At 39.8% G+C, this 17,800-nt stretch overlaps 2 protein-coding genes across 4 annotated transcripts; one reads left to right on the plus strand and one right to left on the minus strand.

The window, feature by feature from the left end:
- Positions 1-642: 642 nt before the first annotated feature.
- LOC119116899 (protein mono-ADP-ribosyltransferase PARP11-like) lies at positions 643-3,728 on the minus strand. Of its 2 annotated transcripts, XM_037242625.1 has the most exons (8): positions 3,402-3,728; positions 2,712-2,832; positions 2,571-2,646; positions 2,440-2,512; positions 2,085-2,212; positions 1,541-1,692; positions 1,370-1,477; positions 643-1,248 (listed from the first exon to the last, which is right to left on the minus strand). In XM_037242625.1, the coding sequence occupies exons 1-8, from the start codon at positions 3,516-3,518 to the stop codon at positions 1,175-1,177; spliced, it is 849 nt and encodes a 282-aa protein (XP_037098520.1). In that variant the 5' UTR covers positions 3,519-3,728; the 3' UTR covers positions 643-1,174. The 2 variants fall into 2 exon arrangements, with proteins under 2 accessions (XP_037098520.1, XP_037098519.1); XM_037242624.1 differs by having other exon boundaries at positions 643-1,477.
- A 1,090-nt stretch (positions 3,729-4,818) lies between these two features.
- Positions 4,819-16,654, plus strand: LOC119116894 (sodium- and chloride-dependent betaine transporter-like). 2 transcript variants are annotated; one of them, XR_005096386.1, is made up of 17 exons: positions 4,819-4,946; positions 5,157-5,358; positions 6,216-6,350; positions 7,198-7,338; positions 7,454-7,571; positions 8,601-8,654; positions 9,060-9,189; positions 10,016-10,150; positions 12,761-12,864; positions 12,931-13,055; positions 13,207-13,319; positions 13,444-13,581; positions 14,072-14,174; positions 14,231-14,331; positions 14,400-14,546; positions 15,307-15,897; positions 16,033-16,654. XR_005096386.1 is itself a non-coding variant. In XM_037242616.1 (16 exons), the coding sequence occupies exons 2-16, from the start codon at positions 5,169-5,171 to the stop codon at positions 15,457-15,459; spliced, it is 1,887 nt and encodes a 628-aa protein (XP_037098511.1). In that variant the 5' UTR covers positions 4,828-4,946; positions 5,155-5,168; the 3' UTR covers positions 15,460-16,654. The 2 variants fall into 2 exon arrangements, 1 of the variants encoding a protein (XP_037098511.1); XM_037242616.1 differs by having other exon boundaries at positions 4,828-4,946; positions 5,155-5,358; positions 15,307-16,654.
- The last annotated feature ends 1,146 nt before the right edge of the window (positions 16,655-17,800 follow it).

Genomic DNA, 17,800 nt, shown 5'->3' on the forward strand with positions numbered 1-17,800 from the left:
GTTTGCCTGTGTGTGATTATAGTACAACAAAATCGACAAGAATTGATTGGCTTTTTGTTCAGTGGTTTCTGAAGCAACAGCGACCTCTGTTGGACAAACGTAAAACAGTTGAAAGAACGAGTCACGGGGAAAAAAATAAATATTAAAAGGTCTCACCTGTCAGTGTGTCACAGTGAAGGAAGGGCAGAAGGTTAATGTGTCATCATAAATAATATTAGGGGGGTAAAATGGCCGACCCACCGTGAACAAATAAAGGCTTGTTGTGAATGAGGTGACTCCTTTTGTCGTTGCTCATCATCAAAATTAAAGGGGGCTGGCGCGTGAACGAAGTAAGGACGATATTTATCAGTTTCAAAGTCAAGGGGCAATAGTTGAGGGTGGAATAGCGTCGAATTCATGATTTTATTTCAAGTTGAAAAGCCAGCTAGCGTTTAAGTTTGTCATCCGGGAATTTTACTCATCAACTTTGTCCTGTACGTAGAGCGTCAGTGAGCGCAATGACGTCAACAAAATCTACTAAAAGAATATATCCCGGATGTTTGTGAGCGTTGCTCGCTTCCCATGAGTTTATTTTATTATATATTTAAATGTACCATTATCTGATAAAATAAGTGAAATTCAATTCAATCAACTTCACTGACGGGTTGTATGCAAAAAGCCCACATTTATTAGTCACTCTATGTACAAATGACAGATTTCTTAACACAAATTGACTGTTTCTCTGAAACCATACTTCCACTATTGCACCACCTTGTGGTGAAATCCGTCACTTGTTCGTCTCACGAGAACTTCCACTATACTGTACACACGCACAAAGAAAAGTGACATCTTAACAAGATGATTTGAGATGCCCACATATCAAAGCGACATTCCGTGTTGTAATTACTCATGACATTATTTCAAAATGGAGACCATGAGCAGGCTGCTCTGTGCAGATACATCTGCACAATAGAGCCAGTAAGACTTATGAGTCAAGTTTCATTGCTGTTAGCATTTCCAGCTCATTTGCTCCATATCCCATTTGGACGTGCAGTGGAAAAAACATCCTTGCAGAGTTGTCATCTTCCTCATCGAAGGCACTTTAAAATTCATGCTCTTAGGCACAGGATCGCCTTGACATCTCTTGAAGCGCTCGTCTCGGATTGGGAGAGCGGACAATCTCAATAGAACTCGATCAGGTATTCCGGGTAGATCTGATTGCTGTCGAAGATGACGTAGATTTTCGGGTTGACCATGTCGTCCACGCAACTGTCGAAGAAATTGGTGAGGCTGGTGTCCTTGGAAGGCGGGCGGCAGTAGAGCGGGTGGCCCAGCGTGTACTCGCCCACCAGCACTCGCGCCAGGAACATGCTCTTGTACGACGGTTCACCAGCGAAGATGGGCAGTGACAGCCCATGCCGGTGCAGGTTGCTGTTGTGCTTGCTGGTGTTGAGGCAGAACTTACTGGAGTACTTGGCGTCCCGGGCGAAGTAGCTACCTGAAAAGAAGGAAAAGGCACTTTAGTCGGAAATAATAAAGCCACGCATGGACGCTTTTGCACCTTTTCCATATACGTCTCCGTTGCTTCCCGTGAGCCGCCAATCAAAATTAAACATGCATATGGCCTGGATGTTGTTGCATCCCGTGCCGTGGAAAAGCCTTCGCTCCTCAATATCAAAAGTGCGCTTCACTTTTCTCAGTTGCATTTTCTTCCTTTGGAAAGGGGACAACAAACACATACAAATTTGATTGTATAAATATGAATAATAAATATCATATAAAGTGTATATGTGAGGGCCAGGTAAATTGGCGTTATTGTAATCCCAAATTTCGCCACTAGGGTGTGATCAAATTTGCCTCGTTGTAATTCCAAATTTAGACAGCAGAGGATGCCAAATCTTGACATGAGACCTATCCAAATTTGCACATAGTTACACGCAACTATAGATCCAATGTACTTTTAGTTATTTCTGCTTTACGCTAAAATATTACTTCGCAGTATAGTCACATATGTTAACGTAGGGGTGCCCATGATCATAAAGTGTTATGATTCATGTGTTTTGACACCACTTTTGTGGCAGAATCCCCCCTGAGAGTCCACCAACCTGCAAAAGAATTCCCACAAATCCAAGTTCTGAATCCTCTGGATGGATTTAATGGGTCGATCCATGGTCCTTTCGTACAGCCGGGCAACTTCTTTAAACTCGTAGGTGTCTCGGCCCAACTGGACTAGCTATCACAGAAAAAGGGAAGGTTTTAATATTGGTAATTATGGGATGTAGGGTTTTCGGTGTATTGTTTTTAGTTAACTGAGTAAAGGAACTATTTCATTATTTTTAGTATATACTATTTGAGGTATAGCTAGATAGGAATATGTATTCCAAGATTATTTTGATATTGTTATCATATTGTAACTTATCATTTTGGTGTTGTTAATGTTATATTATCACTTTATTGTACCTGATAGGGCTCGTCCGTGTTGATCCTCTCCCAGTGACACGGCACGGGCAAGGCCAGGTTGTCGCAAATAAACCTATAGGTGAAGTCAAGGTCAAACACAAGACTAGATGACGTCAGCGCATGATGCCCACCTGAAGCCGGTTGCGGAATGGAGGGAGCGCTTGATTGGCCGCTGCTTCCCAGTCGTCAAGTTGACCTGCCGCATGACTGGTAATTATAACAAACAGACAAACATGAGCGACAGCCGCGCAAACTTCTTGTCAATTTCATACCCGAGAAGTCCAGTCGGTATGTGTACTTGGCCGTGTAAAACTCCATGACGCCGCGCTGGTTCCGGTTGTAGCACTGCTCAATCTGGGCGCTGGTCACGGAGCAAGCAGCGCTCGGGTCGATCTGCCGTGAGATGTGTCACGTTAGTCTTACTTTCCATTTTTGATGATGGACCCAGGATGGGGGCTATTTGTGACAAAAACAAAATAGGTTTCTGTGGCATAAACAGCTACACTTTTCCCAACATCGATACAGTGAAAGAGGTGCAGTACAGTGAAATTAAATGGACAAAAATACCACCGGAAGCTTCAGAAACTACAACAATAACTAAAAATCTCCCTTGATTGCCGTTATTTCTTCAAATGTGCAAAATTATTTTTGTTATTTGACTAATTTAATGAAAAAAAATCTTAAAAATATGAAATAGAATTTAAAATGCATTTAAAAAAATCTCCTTGAACCGGTGTTCAACAAAATATTGTCAAAGATTTGCAGAAAACTAAAGTGTCAAGTCAATTACGCTCAATCAATATCGGGTGGGATCGACACTTGTATCGATTGTGTTTCGTGATTTGTTATCAGCAATGTTTTCTCATATGGAGCCTACGTCACACAGTACCCGTATGTCCGTGTATGATCATAGTGCCGGAAAAAAAAAAAAACAATTTCACGTGTGTCATCCAGTACAGTACCTCAAACATGTGCCACACCCCACACTCGGCCAGGTAGAACCAGCACCAGTTTGGCTCCAGGGTGTCCATCTCCTCCACCTCCAGGGACTCATCCTCGGCCGTTCTGGTGGCTAACATTGCGCTAGTTTCAAACAATGGATGCCAAAACAACACATCGACGACCACTCGGCGCAGGCAGGGGGGAGGGGGAGGGGGGCCCGGAGGTGATTTGATTTAATCACACTGGTTTCAATCGGGGCGAGGCATCTTGGGAGTGGAATGTCGTGACCCTCACGGCGTCAGAATTCCAGTCGCCCGCTGCCGTTTTCCAGGTTCATTCTCATGTCCTGGTTAGAATGAGAAAGCAAAATACGTCACACTGTCACGCGCCAATCACGTCTCTAAGAACCTATGTTTTCGCCCTGATTTTGAACTGCAGGGTAAAAGTAACGCGCCACTCTTACGCTCATCCGAATTTTGACCTGATTTTGTTTTTCTAGGTATCCAATAAACCTAAGTGAGAATGATAATTTGCTACTATTTCCTGTTGTAAAGTAATACATCCAATCATTGTATTTCCCGTATCATCTCTTCATGCTGCACATTGAACATGCAATACAACAACTACGGGGCCCCGTGGGGCCAATAATGTAGCAAAACCATCTAAAATAAGCAGGAAAAATAGGAAAATTGTGTTGTGAGGTCTTACACCTCTAAACCACCAGATGGCAAGAGAGACTAACTATTGATTTTTCCTTGCACAGCAATGGCTTAGCATCAGAACGATTTTATGCCCCAAAAAAATCAACCTGTGATTGATAGAAAAGAGTTGTGCGTGTGTGTTTGAATTCAATAATCTACTAATAACATATTCAAATTAGATTTTCTTTTAATATTTGAATAAACGGTGCTTGCCAATGGGTCGATAGAAGTTCCATTAAATCCATGTTTCTAGTCTTCGAAGAAACACCAAATGAAAATAAATGCAGTCGATGGCCAGGTGAACAAGACTGCAGTCAAATTGCAAATATGCGAATATTAGCGCCCCCTGGTGATCTGAACATGTACCACACGCAAGTCTCCAGACACGTATACGCATAATCACCTCACGCATTTGTGACTGTTCGGCACGACTGTTGTAAAAATCCCATGTGACACTACAGCCAAACAAAAGTCCATTTATTTGAGTTTATGCATACAAATCAATGTGCACACTTGGAAATTTACATCACACATTTGAGACTTCAGTTATGCAATTGAGGATTATCATTTGTAGATTCTCGTTGTACGTTTGTGATTTCAGTCACGCATTTGTAGATTTGTGTTGAACATTTATGACTGTGGTCACGGATTCTGTTTACATATCTGTTAATTGAAATACGCACTTGTAAATGGTTTTGCTACAAGTCACTTAGACACACATACACTCACAGACATACACACACACCCCTGCACTCTGCGCATCCTCCAAGGACACACCCCATTTGAGAAGACTTTCCCCCACTCCTCAACTCTACTCCTTCATTTGTGGAGTTTTCCAACCAGGGTTCACTGCAAAATCCACTGGTGAGTTGCTTGTCTCATTTCTAGACACTATGTTTACTTTCATTAACAGTTAATTGCATTTAAAGGTTGGTAATTGTTTTTTTTAATTGAGCAGCAATCGGATTGAATCAAAAAACCAATATTAGTTTTGCAAATGAGATAAAATGACAGAACATTGTGAGTGCAAAGTTTATGAGCAGCTTTATAATGTTTATTCTGTGCATGCAATAGATTTGAGACATCATGACTGAAGAAACAACCGGAGGCAATCCCACTAGACAGTCTGATCCAAACAAAGTGGACACCAATGATGGGGGTCCGGCCAGGGGCAAGTGGGCCAATAAATGGGAGTTTATGCTCTCCATGACCGGAGAGATCGTCGGCCTGGGAAACGTGTGGAGATTCCCTTTTTTGTGTTACAAGCATGGTGGAGGTGAGAGTTGTGTGACTGTGAGAAAGTGTGGGAGTTGGGGAATGCTGATCTTGATTGTTCTCCAAAATGGTTTCAAGATGTTGGCCCAACACAATTGTAGTTTGATTTAAAAAAAAAACCTCTTCAACATATGGGTGAATTACAGCATTACAGAGATCATATAAAACTTTTTCCCACACATAGTTTAATCCCTTCCACATGGTTTAAACAAAAATGTGTTAAAACCTTTTAGTCACATTGTGCATAAAATATACGGAAATGATCTGTGAACATGCATGTGCCATTAAAAGGCGGGGCGGAGTGAGGTGGCACGTGCTTGAGGTGTCAAAATTAATCGATCAATCGCCATCAAATCGATTATCAAATCACCGTTTAATTTAAAATTGTCCAAATCTTCTGATTCCAGCCTCAGATTTTTGTCATTTTATGAAAGTAGACTGATGATCTTTTGCGTTAAATCAAAATACATTTGCAAACATCTGTGAAATCAATGTGACTCTCCTTTCCCACATGCAGAAGGTATACAAACACCTATCTGCTGCAATTCAATGGACATTGTGCTGCTCCTTCTGTAATGCAACTTGGCCACCTGGGGGCAGTACAATTCAGACATAGGTGTAAATGGAGACAGTTAAAATTCTTTAATAAGATGCAGTAATAGAGAAATATTACTTTCTAAATATTATGAGATTATTCATATTAATAAATATTCGATTATTCAGTAATAAAAGAATAAATAAGAACATTTGCCTAATGCTTGTTGTGAAGTGAGATTTTATTACTACCATGCATTTTTTTTACTTGCAAATTGAAGGAAAAATTTAATAATATTTTACAAACCTTCTTTCTCCTTACAGGAGTCTTCCTCATCCCATATTTCCTGTTCCTGGCCTTTGGCGGTCTCCCCATTTTTTTTCTGGAGACGGCGCTGGGTCAGTACACCAGCCAAAGCACCGTCACTGCCTGGAGAAAGATTTGCCCGATGTTTCAGGGTGAGTTAAAAATAAAAATGAATACTAGTCAAACAAGGCTAGGATTTGTTGAATAAAAAAGACGCGCAGCTGTAGTGGTAAATATTTGTGGACCTTGTGACAAACAGCTCGATTCAAAGGTTGTTTGTTCACAAGAAATGATCGTGACAAATGCAAATGCATTGGTTATTGTACTGTACTTTTGCTTCTTGGATTTCGTCATTTGCCTTGGGGGAGTCGGGGAGGGGCTCAACCCGGAGTGACTGCCCCTTTTAGTCAGGACATGTATCATGCTTATCGAAGTCACTTGATACCCAGTTAATATGACGTATATAGCCGTCAATGGTAGTGAAGGACTTAATTGTGTGGTTACGATCACGGTTATCCAAAATCGGTGGTTCACAAACTTTTTATATCAAGTGTCACCTAAAAAAAAATACTTGACTAAGTATACCAACAATATGTATGCATGTTTTAATCCAATTAAGTGTCCCAGTATTTAATATTTTAAGCCACTATTGAAGTACGCAAATTCAAACATTAACATTGGGATTAAATAAAGGCAGTGGAAATAAAATATACTTAAGGTAAAATATATTGCACATAAAAAAAATAATTCTCCAGTTTGATTGTAGTCCACCTTCAATTCAATGTAAATTTTATTTGCACGCAATTCAGTAATACTTTCATATGCCACTAGAGGGCACTACACTTCTCAAAATTAACAACATTGCTCATTACCTAACCATTTATAAGCTATTTTTAATGCATCAAAATGTATTTTAAGATTTTCACAATTTTTGGGTGAAATTATTAATGTTAAATTTGCAATCATTTTACATGTTTTAATAAACATGCATGACGACAGGCGTGGGGGTCGCCTCGCTCATCATCGTCATCTACGCCAACATCTACTACATCGTGGTGCTGGCCTGGGTCCTCTTCTACCTCTTCAACTCCTTCCAACATCAGCTACCCTGGTCCACATGTGATAACTGGTGGAACACCGGTGAGCGAGCAGCGAGGAGCATCTGGTTTCCATTAAGCCCGACTGGTGCTCTCCCACAGAACACCTCCCTAAATCTTCCTCAAAGATGCCCTTTATCTTTGGTCATGTCTTGCAGAAAACTGTCACGATCGCTTAAGCGCCTACGCCAACCCGCATCTGTTCCACCCAAACGCCAACTGGTCCTTCCTCACCAACATCAGCACCTACGACTACTTTGAAAACGCCACTGACATGTGAGTTGTTCTTACCCGCCTCCAGCTTGGCCCGTTCGCCAAGTTCTTTGTCTTCTGCTGGGAAAATTCCAACATAAGCAAAAAAAGATGGCCACACTATTCTTATTTGAAACAGCACCAAAGAACATACCGAATGAACCGAAACCTGATCCAAAAAAAAAGAACAGTAATATAAAGTAAAATAAAGAAAATAAATTTAATATGCAGTGCGACCTTTGCGGCCGATTTAGTCTTAGTTTAATTTACATAATTTTATAAGATGTAATTTAATATTGTTTTAGGTAACGTGATATTGAATTTGCACATTCCTAGTTGATATTTTTGTACTTTTGACATTCATGTTCTGATAAAAGAAAAGAACATTAAAGTACTTAAGTAGTTTTTTTTTTTTTAAAGAAAATCTAACTCAAGTATTTTTTTAGATGACTACTTGTTACTAAGTCACGTTAGGCTAGAATGAAAAAAAAAATACAAATTAACTCAAAAGATTGCACATTTTATAAAATTATATTTTAATCAATACAATAGTTTCATAGAATTTAAGTTTAGAAAATTAACCCCACCAAGGTTATTATAGTTCACAAAAACTAATGAAAAAAAGAATTTGTAAACAAAATAAAAACAGTCCTTTTTTTTAAAAAAGAAAAAAGTCAATAAAACTACATTTCATGTTGATAAAACTAGAATTCCAGCAAACATCTTTGTCAATTAATTCAATAAATAAAATAAAACTAATACTAAAACTAATAAAAGCAAAAACGAAGAACTTAAAACAATCCCTATATCAAAACTGAGTAAAAAAAAGTAAAAACAACATAAAATCTACCTCTAATGAAAAATCCTAAACTATATGACCCTGAACCTCACTACTCTTTATCACTGCATCATCCACTTGGAATGCATGAGAACAATCCACAAAACATCCCGCTGGAGAAACATCCCGCTCGTCCACCTCTGCACATTTGTAGTAATTATTGAATCATAGCCATCCTTGACTTGCTCATTGTGTGCTTTGCTACACCTCCGCAGATCCCTGAATGAATCCTTCCTGATGTTGAAGTCCGCTGAGGAGGAATTCTGGACGTGAGAAAAAAAAAACCACTTACACCAATGCATACTTTCACACACATACGGACAAAGACACTATTTCTTTAAAAAGACCCGGCAAACATAATCGGCTTTTGGTGTTAGAATGCATGTATGCCACATGTGGTCACTCATGACACAGGATTTAATGTAAACATGGATGAAAGTTGCACAACTAGCCTCACTTTTAAATATTTTGATATGATCCAGCTGTTCGGGGCAAAGTACTGAAAACATGTGCATGTTTTTTTACAGTCTCAATCCTGTGCCGCACATGTCTTGCTCATTTTGTCGGCATGTTCTGCAGCCGGCTCTGTTTATCGCATTGTACAGAATGTTCTATTGATTGGATGACGGATTGAAGGGCACGTTGTTGTTGTTTTTCTCGCTCTTCCTGCGCAGCAATCGGGTGTTGAGGATGTCTGAGTTTATGTCCCTCGGCAAGGTGCACTGGGACCTGGCGCTTTGCCTGCTGCTGGCCTGGGCCATATGCTACTTCTGTATTTGGAAGGGGATTAAATCCATGGGAAAGGTGTGTTTGCAATATTTGTCACTTAGGAACATGAGATTTGGTGGGCATGTCCATTACAAGTAGACCCACAAAAAAACTCTCAAGAGTTCCTACCTAAAAGGAAGTTTGCCATTTTGGTTTGAGGTGACCATTTTAAGGGTCATTTCAAAGGATCTTGGTCACTTGAAAAAAAATCAGCCCTCAAAAGCTAGTTTCACTGAGCAACTTGAAATTTGGTAGGTATGTCTATCATGAGTAGACCCACCAAAAAATCTCAAGAAGCTATTCCTAAAAAGTCTGTCATTTTGGTTTGCAGTGGATATTTTAAGATCCTTTCCAAAATTCTTGGTGACTTGTTATGGTCGCTAAAAATTCAGCCCTCAAAACCAATTTCACTTGGAATTCTTCAACTGGGTAGTAGACCGACAAAAAGGGCTCGATAAATTATTCCCAAAGAGGAAGTCTGCCAAGAAGAGTCTATTTTGAGTGTAAATTTCAAAGAGGAACCAAACGCTAATAAATTTGAACCACGTGTACTTAACACATGGATGACATTAAATGCCCCAAACGTTGTTTTGTTTTTGCATTTTTACAATGTTGCTCACAGCTTTAGTTGTTAGGTTAAAATATATGTATTTACGTAGAAATGTAAAAGAAAACCAAAATATTTTGCTTTTCCACTCCAGTCCAGTAGGTGGCGACTTCCCAAAATTAACCAGATAAATCCCACTGCTTTATCATAAATCCCTAAAATTTGCTCTGCTTTCTCCACTGGTCCACAAATATACAATAATGACATTTTTCTATGTAATGCTGAAATATTTATTATATATTATTTATTTTGCAGGTGGTGTACTTCACGGCGACCTTCCCATACCTGTTGCTCATCATCCTCTTCATCCGAGGAGTGTCGTTGCCCGGTGCCGGCGAAGGCCTGAAATACTACCTCTTGCCCGACATCAGCAAGATGCGCAACCCTGAAGTAAGAAGAACATGAAAATCTGAAATGTATGGAATAATAGGAGATAGAATAATCTAGAATGACAGTCTTTAAATGCACTGGAGTTGTTCACGTGGTTGCGACTCATGGCAACAAAAGCATAAAACGCAATTGTGCGCGCTTAATCGTTTGCAGTATTTCGAATGTGCTATTTTTTTTGTAGCTTCAAGTCTTTCAGGCCTCTGTGTACTTGCACGTGTATTATAATTGTTTTAGGATCAAATATTTTTTTTTATTATGAACAAAAATAGATGTGGAATAGCGTAATTGTATTTGTATTTATTTTTAAGATAGAACTCATGATAAATTGTTTAGTTTATGTATTTAGTAGCTATTACCGTATTGGCCCGAATATAAGACGACCCCGATTATAAGACGACCCCCTCTTTTTCAAGACTCCAGTTTGAAAAAAGACTTTTTGAACACCAAATTGAATTTTTATACAGAAAATAATTACACCTGAAACAAATGATTATAACATATTTGAGAGAAAAAGCATGTTATTTTGCCTCATTCAAATCATGCAAAAACTGTCTATCACATCTTAATATCTGAACATTTAAACATGTAAACTAAAGTGCAATCACGTTTGTAAATGAATGGCTTCTGGTTTTTGAAATGTAAATAAACCAATCCACTGTGATAAAACAACAAAATTACAATAACTGCATTAACCATCAAAGTGAAGTCTAACTGTAACTGTAGTCTTGAAACAAATCTGAATAAGGACAAACATTGCAATAAAATAATTCAAACTGCTACCGCTATTGTTGGGGAGCCTGAGGACCGTATAGGGGCCCTATACAGTTGGCCCTAGGTTGGCTCGCACGGACCAAACATAAGTCATCGATCGAGACAACAAAATACATTTGCTGGCGACCGTTAGGCGCCGTGCCGTTGCGTAACGGCTACTCGTAGGATGCGTGGCAAACTTAAAGGAGCGCGCCGGAGCTGTCAATCAAACGGCGCGCACACGAAGCAAACCGCGATCGGACAAACAGCACAACAGTGGACAAGTGAAAATCGGTATAATGTCTAGGCCCCGAATATAAGACGACCCCCACTTTTTCAGTCTTATTTCAATGCAAAATACATCGTCTTATATTCGGGCCAAAACGGTATAATCAAAACAAGATTCCTATTTCGCTATTAGAAAATAATTTTCAGTATTCACAAATGTACTCTTTTGTTGCTTTTATGTGTTTTTAAGTCTTATGTGATTCTGATCAACTGCTCATATATTATTATTTTTTTTAAATCACACAATTTTAAAGACTTTCCAACAAATTATTACAGTGGATATTTCGTTTTCAGAATTTTTAGAACTCAAATTAAAAATAGAATTCTGATGTAACATTTGGTATCATTAAAAACTAAATAATTTTAATAAAATAATTTAGAAATATTATAAGAAAGATTATATAGCATATGTATACATTCTAATTTTGTATTTGTAATTATTAGAATTCAAAATATGTATACGTGCATATGCAGCCTTTTTAAAAAAAATATTTTGTAGATTATAATTTACCATAACTATGTCAATTTTACCTTTCAGTGCATTAACCGTAATGCATTTATAGAGATCCACTTCTTTTTCTCAAAGCCCCACATGAGGAAAGGGGCCCCCTTAAAGCATCCAGCACATGTGTACTCCTTCTTCCTCTTGCCTCGTTTCCGCTCCCAAGTTTTCCTCCTAAATAAGAAAAACAAACAGAGAAAGCGAAAGTAATCTGGGATTTGTCAAGCGCCTTTAAGCAGAAATCAGAGGTTATCACCCCGTGGGGATTATGCCTTCTAGTTTCTTGTCAAGTTATCAAAGATGACATTATGCAGATCTTTGGAATTAACACTTCTTCGATTAGGGATGTGATGCAATGTGGTTTCTTAATGATTTTTTTTTTTTATGCATGTGAGCATCAAACATCTGGGCTGGATGGTGTTTCCCTACTTATGAATGTGTTTCCTTTGTCCTGAGTGAAACAGCGGGCGCCAGGGAGGATGACTTGAGAAGAAAAAGAAAACAGGCCGGACATAACCGCTTCCTCTGTGCGAGCGAAGCCGCCATGTGTCAGCGTATAAATTGCATCTGTTTTATTGGTGCCCGTAGCTAAAGGCAACCTTGTGTTGTCAGGGAGGGGCTCGAACAGGAGGCGCTGGTATGCGGCTGCTCTGGGAACTTCCACTAGAGGGTTGTGGGTTGGCCTAGTCACTATCAGTTATTCGTAGAGATCCACTGTATTATTTATTTAAGGCACTGGTGTCAAACCCAAGGCCCGGGGGCCAGATACGGTCCGCTATATCCTTTTATGTGTCCCGCAAAGACAAATTGTGCATCAGTTTCATGTCATTGCAAAAATTGCAAATTGTCTTCACATTTAAAAATCATCTTTTGTTTTAATATTTGAGCAGTTTTAAATACTCTGATTTGAAAAAGAGTTTGTTTCGTACCTTACACTATATATAATATGAGGCGTTCATACATTTATTTGGGTTGACAGTCATCACAGCCCAAAGGAGACTATGACGACAATGCGGCCCGCGTCGAAAATAAGTTTTGACACTGCTGATTTAAAATATCTCCTGGTCTAGATTTGGCTGGACGCGGGGACTCAGGTGTTTTTCTCCTACGCCGTCAGCCAAGGAGTCCTGACTTCCCTAGGAAGTTACAACAAGTACAACAACAATTGCTACAGGTACAAATGAACTGTAAGTAGCCACCTCATGTTGTGAGATTACTGACCTGTGTGCGCCCACAACAGGGACTGCTTGGCGCTGTGCCTTCTGAACAGCGTCACCAGTATCTTCGCTGGCTTTGTGGTGTTCTCCATGCTGGGCTTCATGGCGTTCAACTTGGATGTGGCCTTGGAGGACATCATTCATAGCGGTGGGTTTGATTCTGGGTCCAAGTTTGAATTTGAATAATTACTAACCTGTCGTGCAAGAATGGTGTCAAAGTCAAAAAAATTCAAATCTACGAAGGGTAAAAACATATTTGATGTTGTTACTCACCGTGACTGGCTCCGTGCTTTCTCCAGGTCCAACGTTGGCCTTCATTGCCTGCCCTAGAGCACTCTCAATGCTACCCGGCTCCACTTTTTGGACCGTGGTCTTCTTCTTGATGATGCTTCTCCTGGGTCTGGACACACAGGCATGTCATGCATCTCACACATTCCATCTTCTTCTTAAAAATAAACATAAAACAGATGTGTGTGTGACGATCATTGGGACTTTAAAAAAAAAAAAAAAAAAACCTCAGCTGATTTTCTTCACAGTTTGTGTGCGTGGAGAGTTTAGCAACGGCCATCAGCGACCTGTTCCCAAAACGTATGAGGAGACCCTACGCTCGGGAGATCCTGGTTCTGGTGATTGTGGTGGTCTGCTTCCTGCTGGGCCTGCCCCTCGTCACAGAGGTACACAGCAAGTGGGAAAGCCACCTGGTGGTGAAAGAAAGAAAAGCTAACACTAAAATTGTAAAATGAAATTATTTTGCCAGACATTACTTTATAAAATGCACTATTTGTTGTGATTATTATGTTTATACATTATTGTGATTCATATGGGTTTAACAGCAAGTTATATTGCCATATTATATTAATATTTGCATTACTTCCCATTACTGGTTAGTTCTGAGGGTGTGCACACTTATGCAGACACATCACATTGTTGCAGTTGTTTTTTCCCCCCCACATTCCTTATTTATTAATTTTGTTGGGGTGAAAAAAGTTTTGAAATTATTCATCTGGGTCTCATTTTTATATCACAAAAAGGGGCATTTGAACAGGGGTGTGTAGACTTTTTCTATAAATAATTTTTAGGAAGGAATTCATATTTGTATATTTTTAAAAATACAATCACATTTGCATTCTTCTTTTTCATATTTCCTTTCAATTTTTTTTCAAGGGAGGAATCATGCTCTTCCACATAATTGACAGCTTCGGGTCGAGCGGCACCAGCCTGCTTATCATCGCCATCTTTGAGAGCATCGTCATTGGCTGGGTGTATGGTAGGTAGTTTATAACGAATACTGAGTGATTTGCATTCAATGATTCTCACTAACAGGCGCCGATCGTTTCTTGGACAACATTGAGGACATGATCGGGTACCGTCCGTTTCCCGTGCTCAAGTACTGCTGGTTGTTCGTCACGCCGCTGCTCTGCTTGGTGAGGCCGTTTTCCTCGGTCACTTCCTGTTGTTGGCGTCACATTGACTGACTGACACTGAATTTCAGGTCATCATGCTGTTCGACCTGGTCCAGACGCACTCGCTGATGGTGTATGACTACCAGCTGGGCAGCTGGGGCTTGGCCATTGGGTCACTGCTCATCCTCCTGCCGCTCATCTGCATACCGGTGTTCATCCTTGTCTCGTTGGGCAAGGTGAGTGCTCGCCATTACAGTACAAGCAAAACTAGGATTTTTTTACACCCCAATTTTTTTTTCAAATGAACATTTAGAATATGTTCCCTATAGGGGACTGTGGGAAATGTGGGACAAAAATACCTATGAAAATAAAAAAATACATAAAAGTCAATTATAGATGGCCAAACACCTGGGGGCCTAAGCATATTACTTGTCGATTAATCGATTAATTTTGCCAGCTCTACTTAATCTATGATTTAATTAAACTGTACCGCACATTACAAATTCTGTAAATAATGTGTGTTAAAGTATTTTTAGGACTAGGCTAGTCGAACTCGCCAAAACAGGTTCCCACTATTGAAATAGGTATACAGTAATCCCTCGTTTATCGCGGATAATTGGTTCCAAAAACCACCCGCGATAAGTGAAATCCGCGAAGTACGGTCACCAACAAGAAGTACTGGGCAGGCTAACGAGTTAGCGGAAAGATGCTAATTCGCGATCGTGCTAACACGCGAAAACGGACTTCTAAAGGAATGTAAACGAACATTTGGAGCAATACTACATTGTCCTAAAGGTTAGGCACGTTTCCTCAATTTAGAAGTTTTATTTTGACTTTTAAATGTTTTTTTTAATTTTGAAAAAAAAAAACGCGATGTAGTGAAGCCGCGATAAACGAAACGCGAAGTAGCGAGGGATCACTGTACTGTACAGAACAAAAAAAAAAATCCCTCCATGTTCTCATCTTCTTCTCGTAAACTCTTATCCACCCAATCAGACTCCCCAGAACATGACGACGTCATCTGACGATTTGCGCCAGGCCCGACCTCACAATCCCGCCCTGACCTTGTGCGGCCTCGTCGTCCAGGGGCCTGCCCGAGCCAGGCTGCCGAGAGAAGGCATTAAGAAGTCGGAAGTCACCGGTGTTTAAAGGCCGGCTGACATCATCTTGTGTGTTTACAGTTCAAGCAGGTATTCAGGGACCTATTAATTGACCTATTTCTTATCTTACATCGTTAACATATCCTGAATCATGAACATATTGTAGCCACCATTTTGATAGGGACTCGCGAAATTCAGCAAGAAACTAGACCCCCACCACTAAACTATGGAGGCGGCAAATGTCCTAAAATCGAGCCACTATCAATCCACATTAGTTTCATTGGACATTATCAGTTGGTGGCGGTAATCCGCCATGACGATGGTTTGCCAATAGCCAACAAGACTCGCAGAAGAAGAACGAGGTTGGACCAAATTAGATACTAATTAGATACAGTTGTGGTTTGTGCTCATATATTCCACATTTAATCATTATGTGGTGGGCAAATATTATGACTGTTTGTTAACTACAATGCTGTTATACAATACGGTTCTTTTTTCTGAAGAAAAAAAAAATCACCTGGGTGTTATTTTGTGGGAGACTGGAGCAGAGTGATTTAATTTCCATTCATTTCAATGGGAAATGATGACTTATTGTGTTTTTGAGAAACAAGCATCACTCAAGGTACCACTCTGGTTCATGGTGGCAAAGCACTACTTTTGTTTGGACGAAGCTCCTCAATTCACTTCTACTTAGTTCCATGGCACCAAAATTGTGCCAAATCAATTTTTTTGTTTTAATAATGAAGGATAGTTTCTAAAGACATTTTTTAAATGTTAGCATGGCGCGAAATAATTACCCCATGAGGTACGTGAGTATTTAGGTTTTTTTTAATCTCATGTAGACACCAATTTATTATTCTGTCTTTGATACATGTATTATAAACATATATAATGCTTCCAACATATAACTTTCAGCACTTTTGTCATGTCCATATTCTGTATTACATACGTTAACTGTATATAACATGTAACATAACACATCTGACCACATTCTTTTGTATTGAATGTGAGTGTGTATGCATGTGTGTGTACGGCCAAAGTCGGTCATGTGTGTGTGATGTGAAGCGGCATTCGATGAACAGATGATTCTGTTTGATTGGTTGCCCCACAATTTGAGGGAAGACAATTAATCCTCGTTGTGTGTGCTTGTACAAATGCTGGCTTGCATTACGCATACATGTGTTTGTATTGTGTGGTCAACTGTATGAACTTTTTGATTATTCCAATAAATAACGTGATTATCATGTTGCCGCTCAGCGCGTCCGTTTAGTCACGGCTCGCTTTGATGGGGTTTCCGTAGCAACGGCATCTCTGCGGCATTCGGGCTTATTAATTAGGGACTTGGCATAAACACATAGATTGGAGAGAATGATAGCGCAGCAGGTAGATGAAATGAGAACAGGGGAAATTTGAAGTGTTACTGATTATAACCAGCTCAATATTTCCACTTCCTGTATATGTGATAGCCACGCATCCCGATATTTCTTTTTCTAGAGATGATAACGTATTCGTTAAATAACACTTATTCCTGCAAGCCAAAAAATAAAGATAACTTTGATGTTTTTTGGGGTATTTTTTTAAGTGATAAATAATTTGCAAGCAATTGATTAAATCTAATGACAATGACAGCAAATTTGCCACATACTGTAACTAATCATGGGGCTTTTTATTTTTGGTTTATTTATTTATTTTTTATTATACTTTTTTTCCCAGCATTTCTCAATTTACAAAAACATGAAGCATGCTTGAGCTTTAATTTCCATAACAGAAGACGGATGAGCCCTTTCACAATGTACCGGCGCACTGATTTTTCAAATGACAAGATGAGATCCCATTGAAAGCACTTAATGAGGCTCCCTCCATATCGTTGTCATCTCGCACCAAAATGGCTGCCGGGCTTACGGCTGTCAGAGCTGGTTTCCATCAGTGTGTTTACTAGGCTGCCGATCGATGAGGCTTAATTTTGATCCCCCCGAGTGTCGCTCGCAAAGATAATCGGGGCTGATTACGTTCTGGAGGCGCTGCCGCCGAGAACATAAATGAAAGTCAAAGTGACGATTGCCGTCTTGTGATGTCATGAATTACAAACTTATTTTCATCCAGTTGACAAGTGGCACCGTTCAGCCGAGGAACATTTGGCACCGTGGGGCAACTGTTTCTCGGTGTCAGACTTCCCGGCCTCTTCCCTGACATGGAGGATAAATGGCAGCCATTCATACAAATACAGAGGCGCCTTGCGATAGAAGCGACCCAACTTTCTCGTCTTTAAGAAACATACTCGAACACAAACAGTGGCGAAACATAAAGTGGACCAAGTTGGATAGCTTGGCAACAAAATAGGCCGACATCTTTTTTTTTGTGATACCCTGACTTGGAGGCATATATTCTTT

The sequence above is a fragment of the Syngnathus acus genome, chromosome 23 (assembly GCF_901709675.1).
Source record: "Syngnathus acus chromosome 23, fSynAcu1.2, whole genome shotgun sequence".
NCBI lineage: Eukaryota > Metazoa > Chordata > Actinopteri > Syngnathiformes > Syngnathidae > Syngnathus > Syngnathus acus.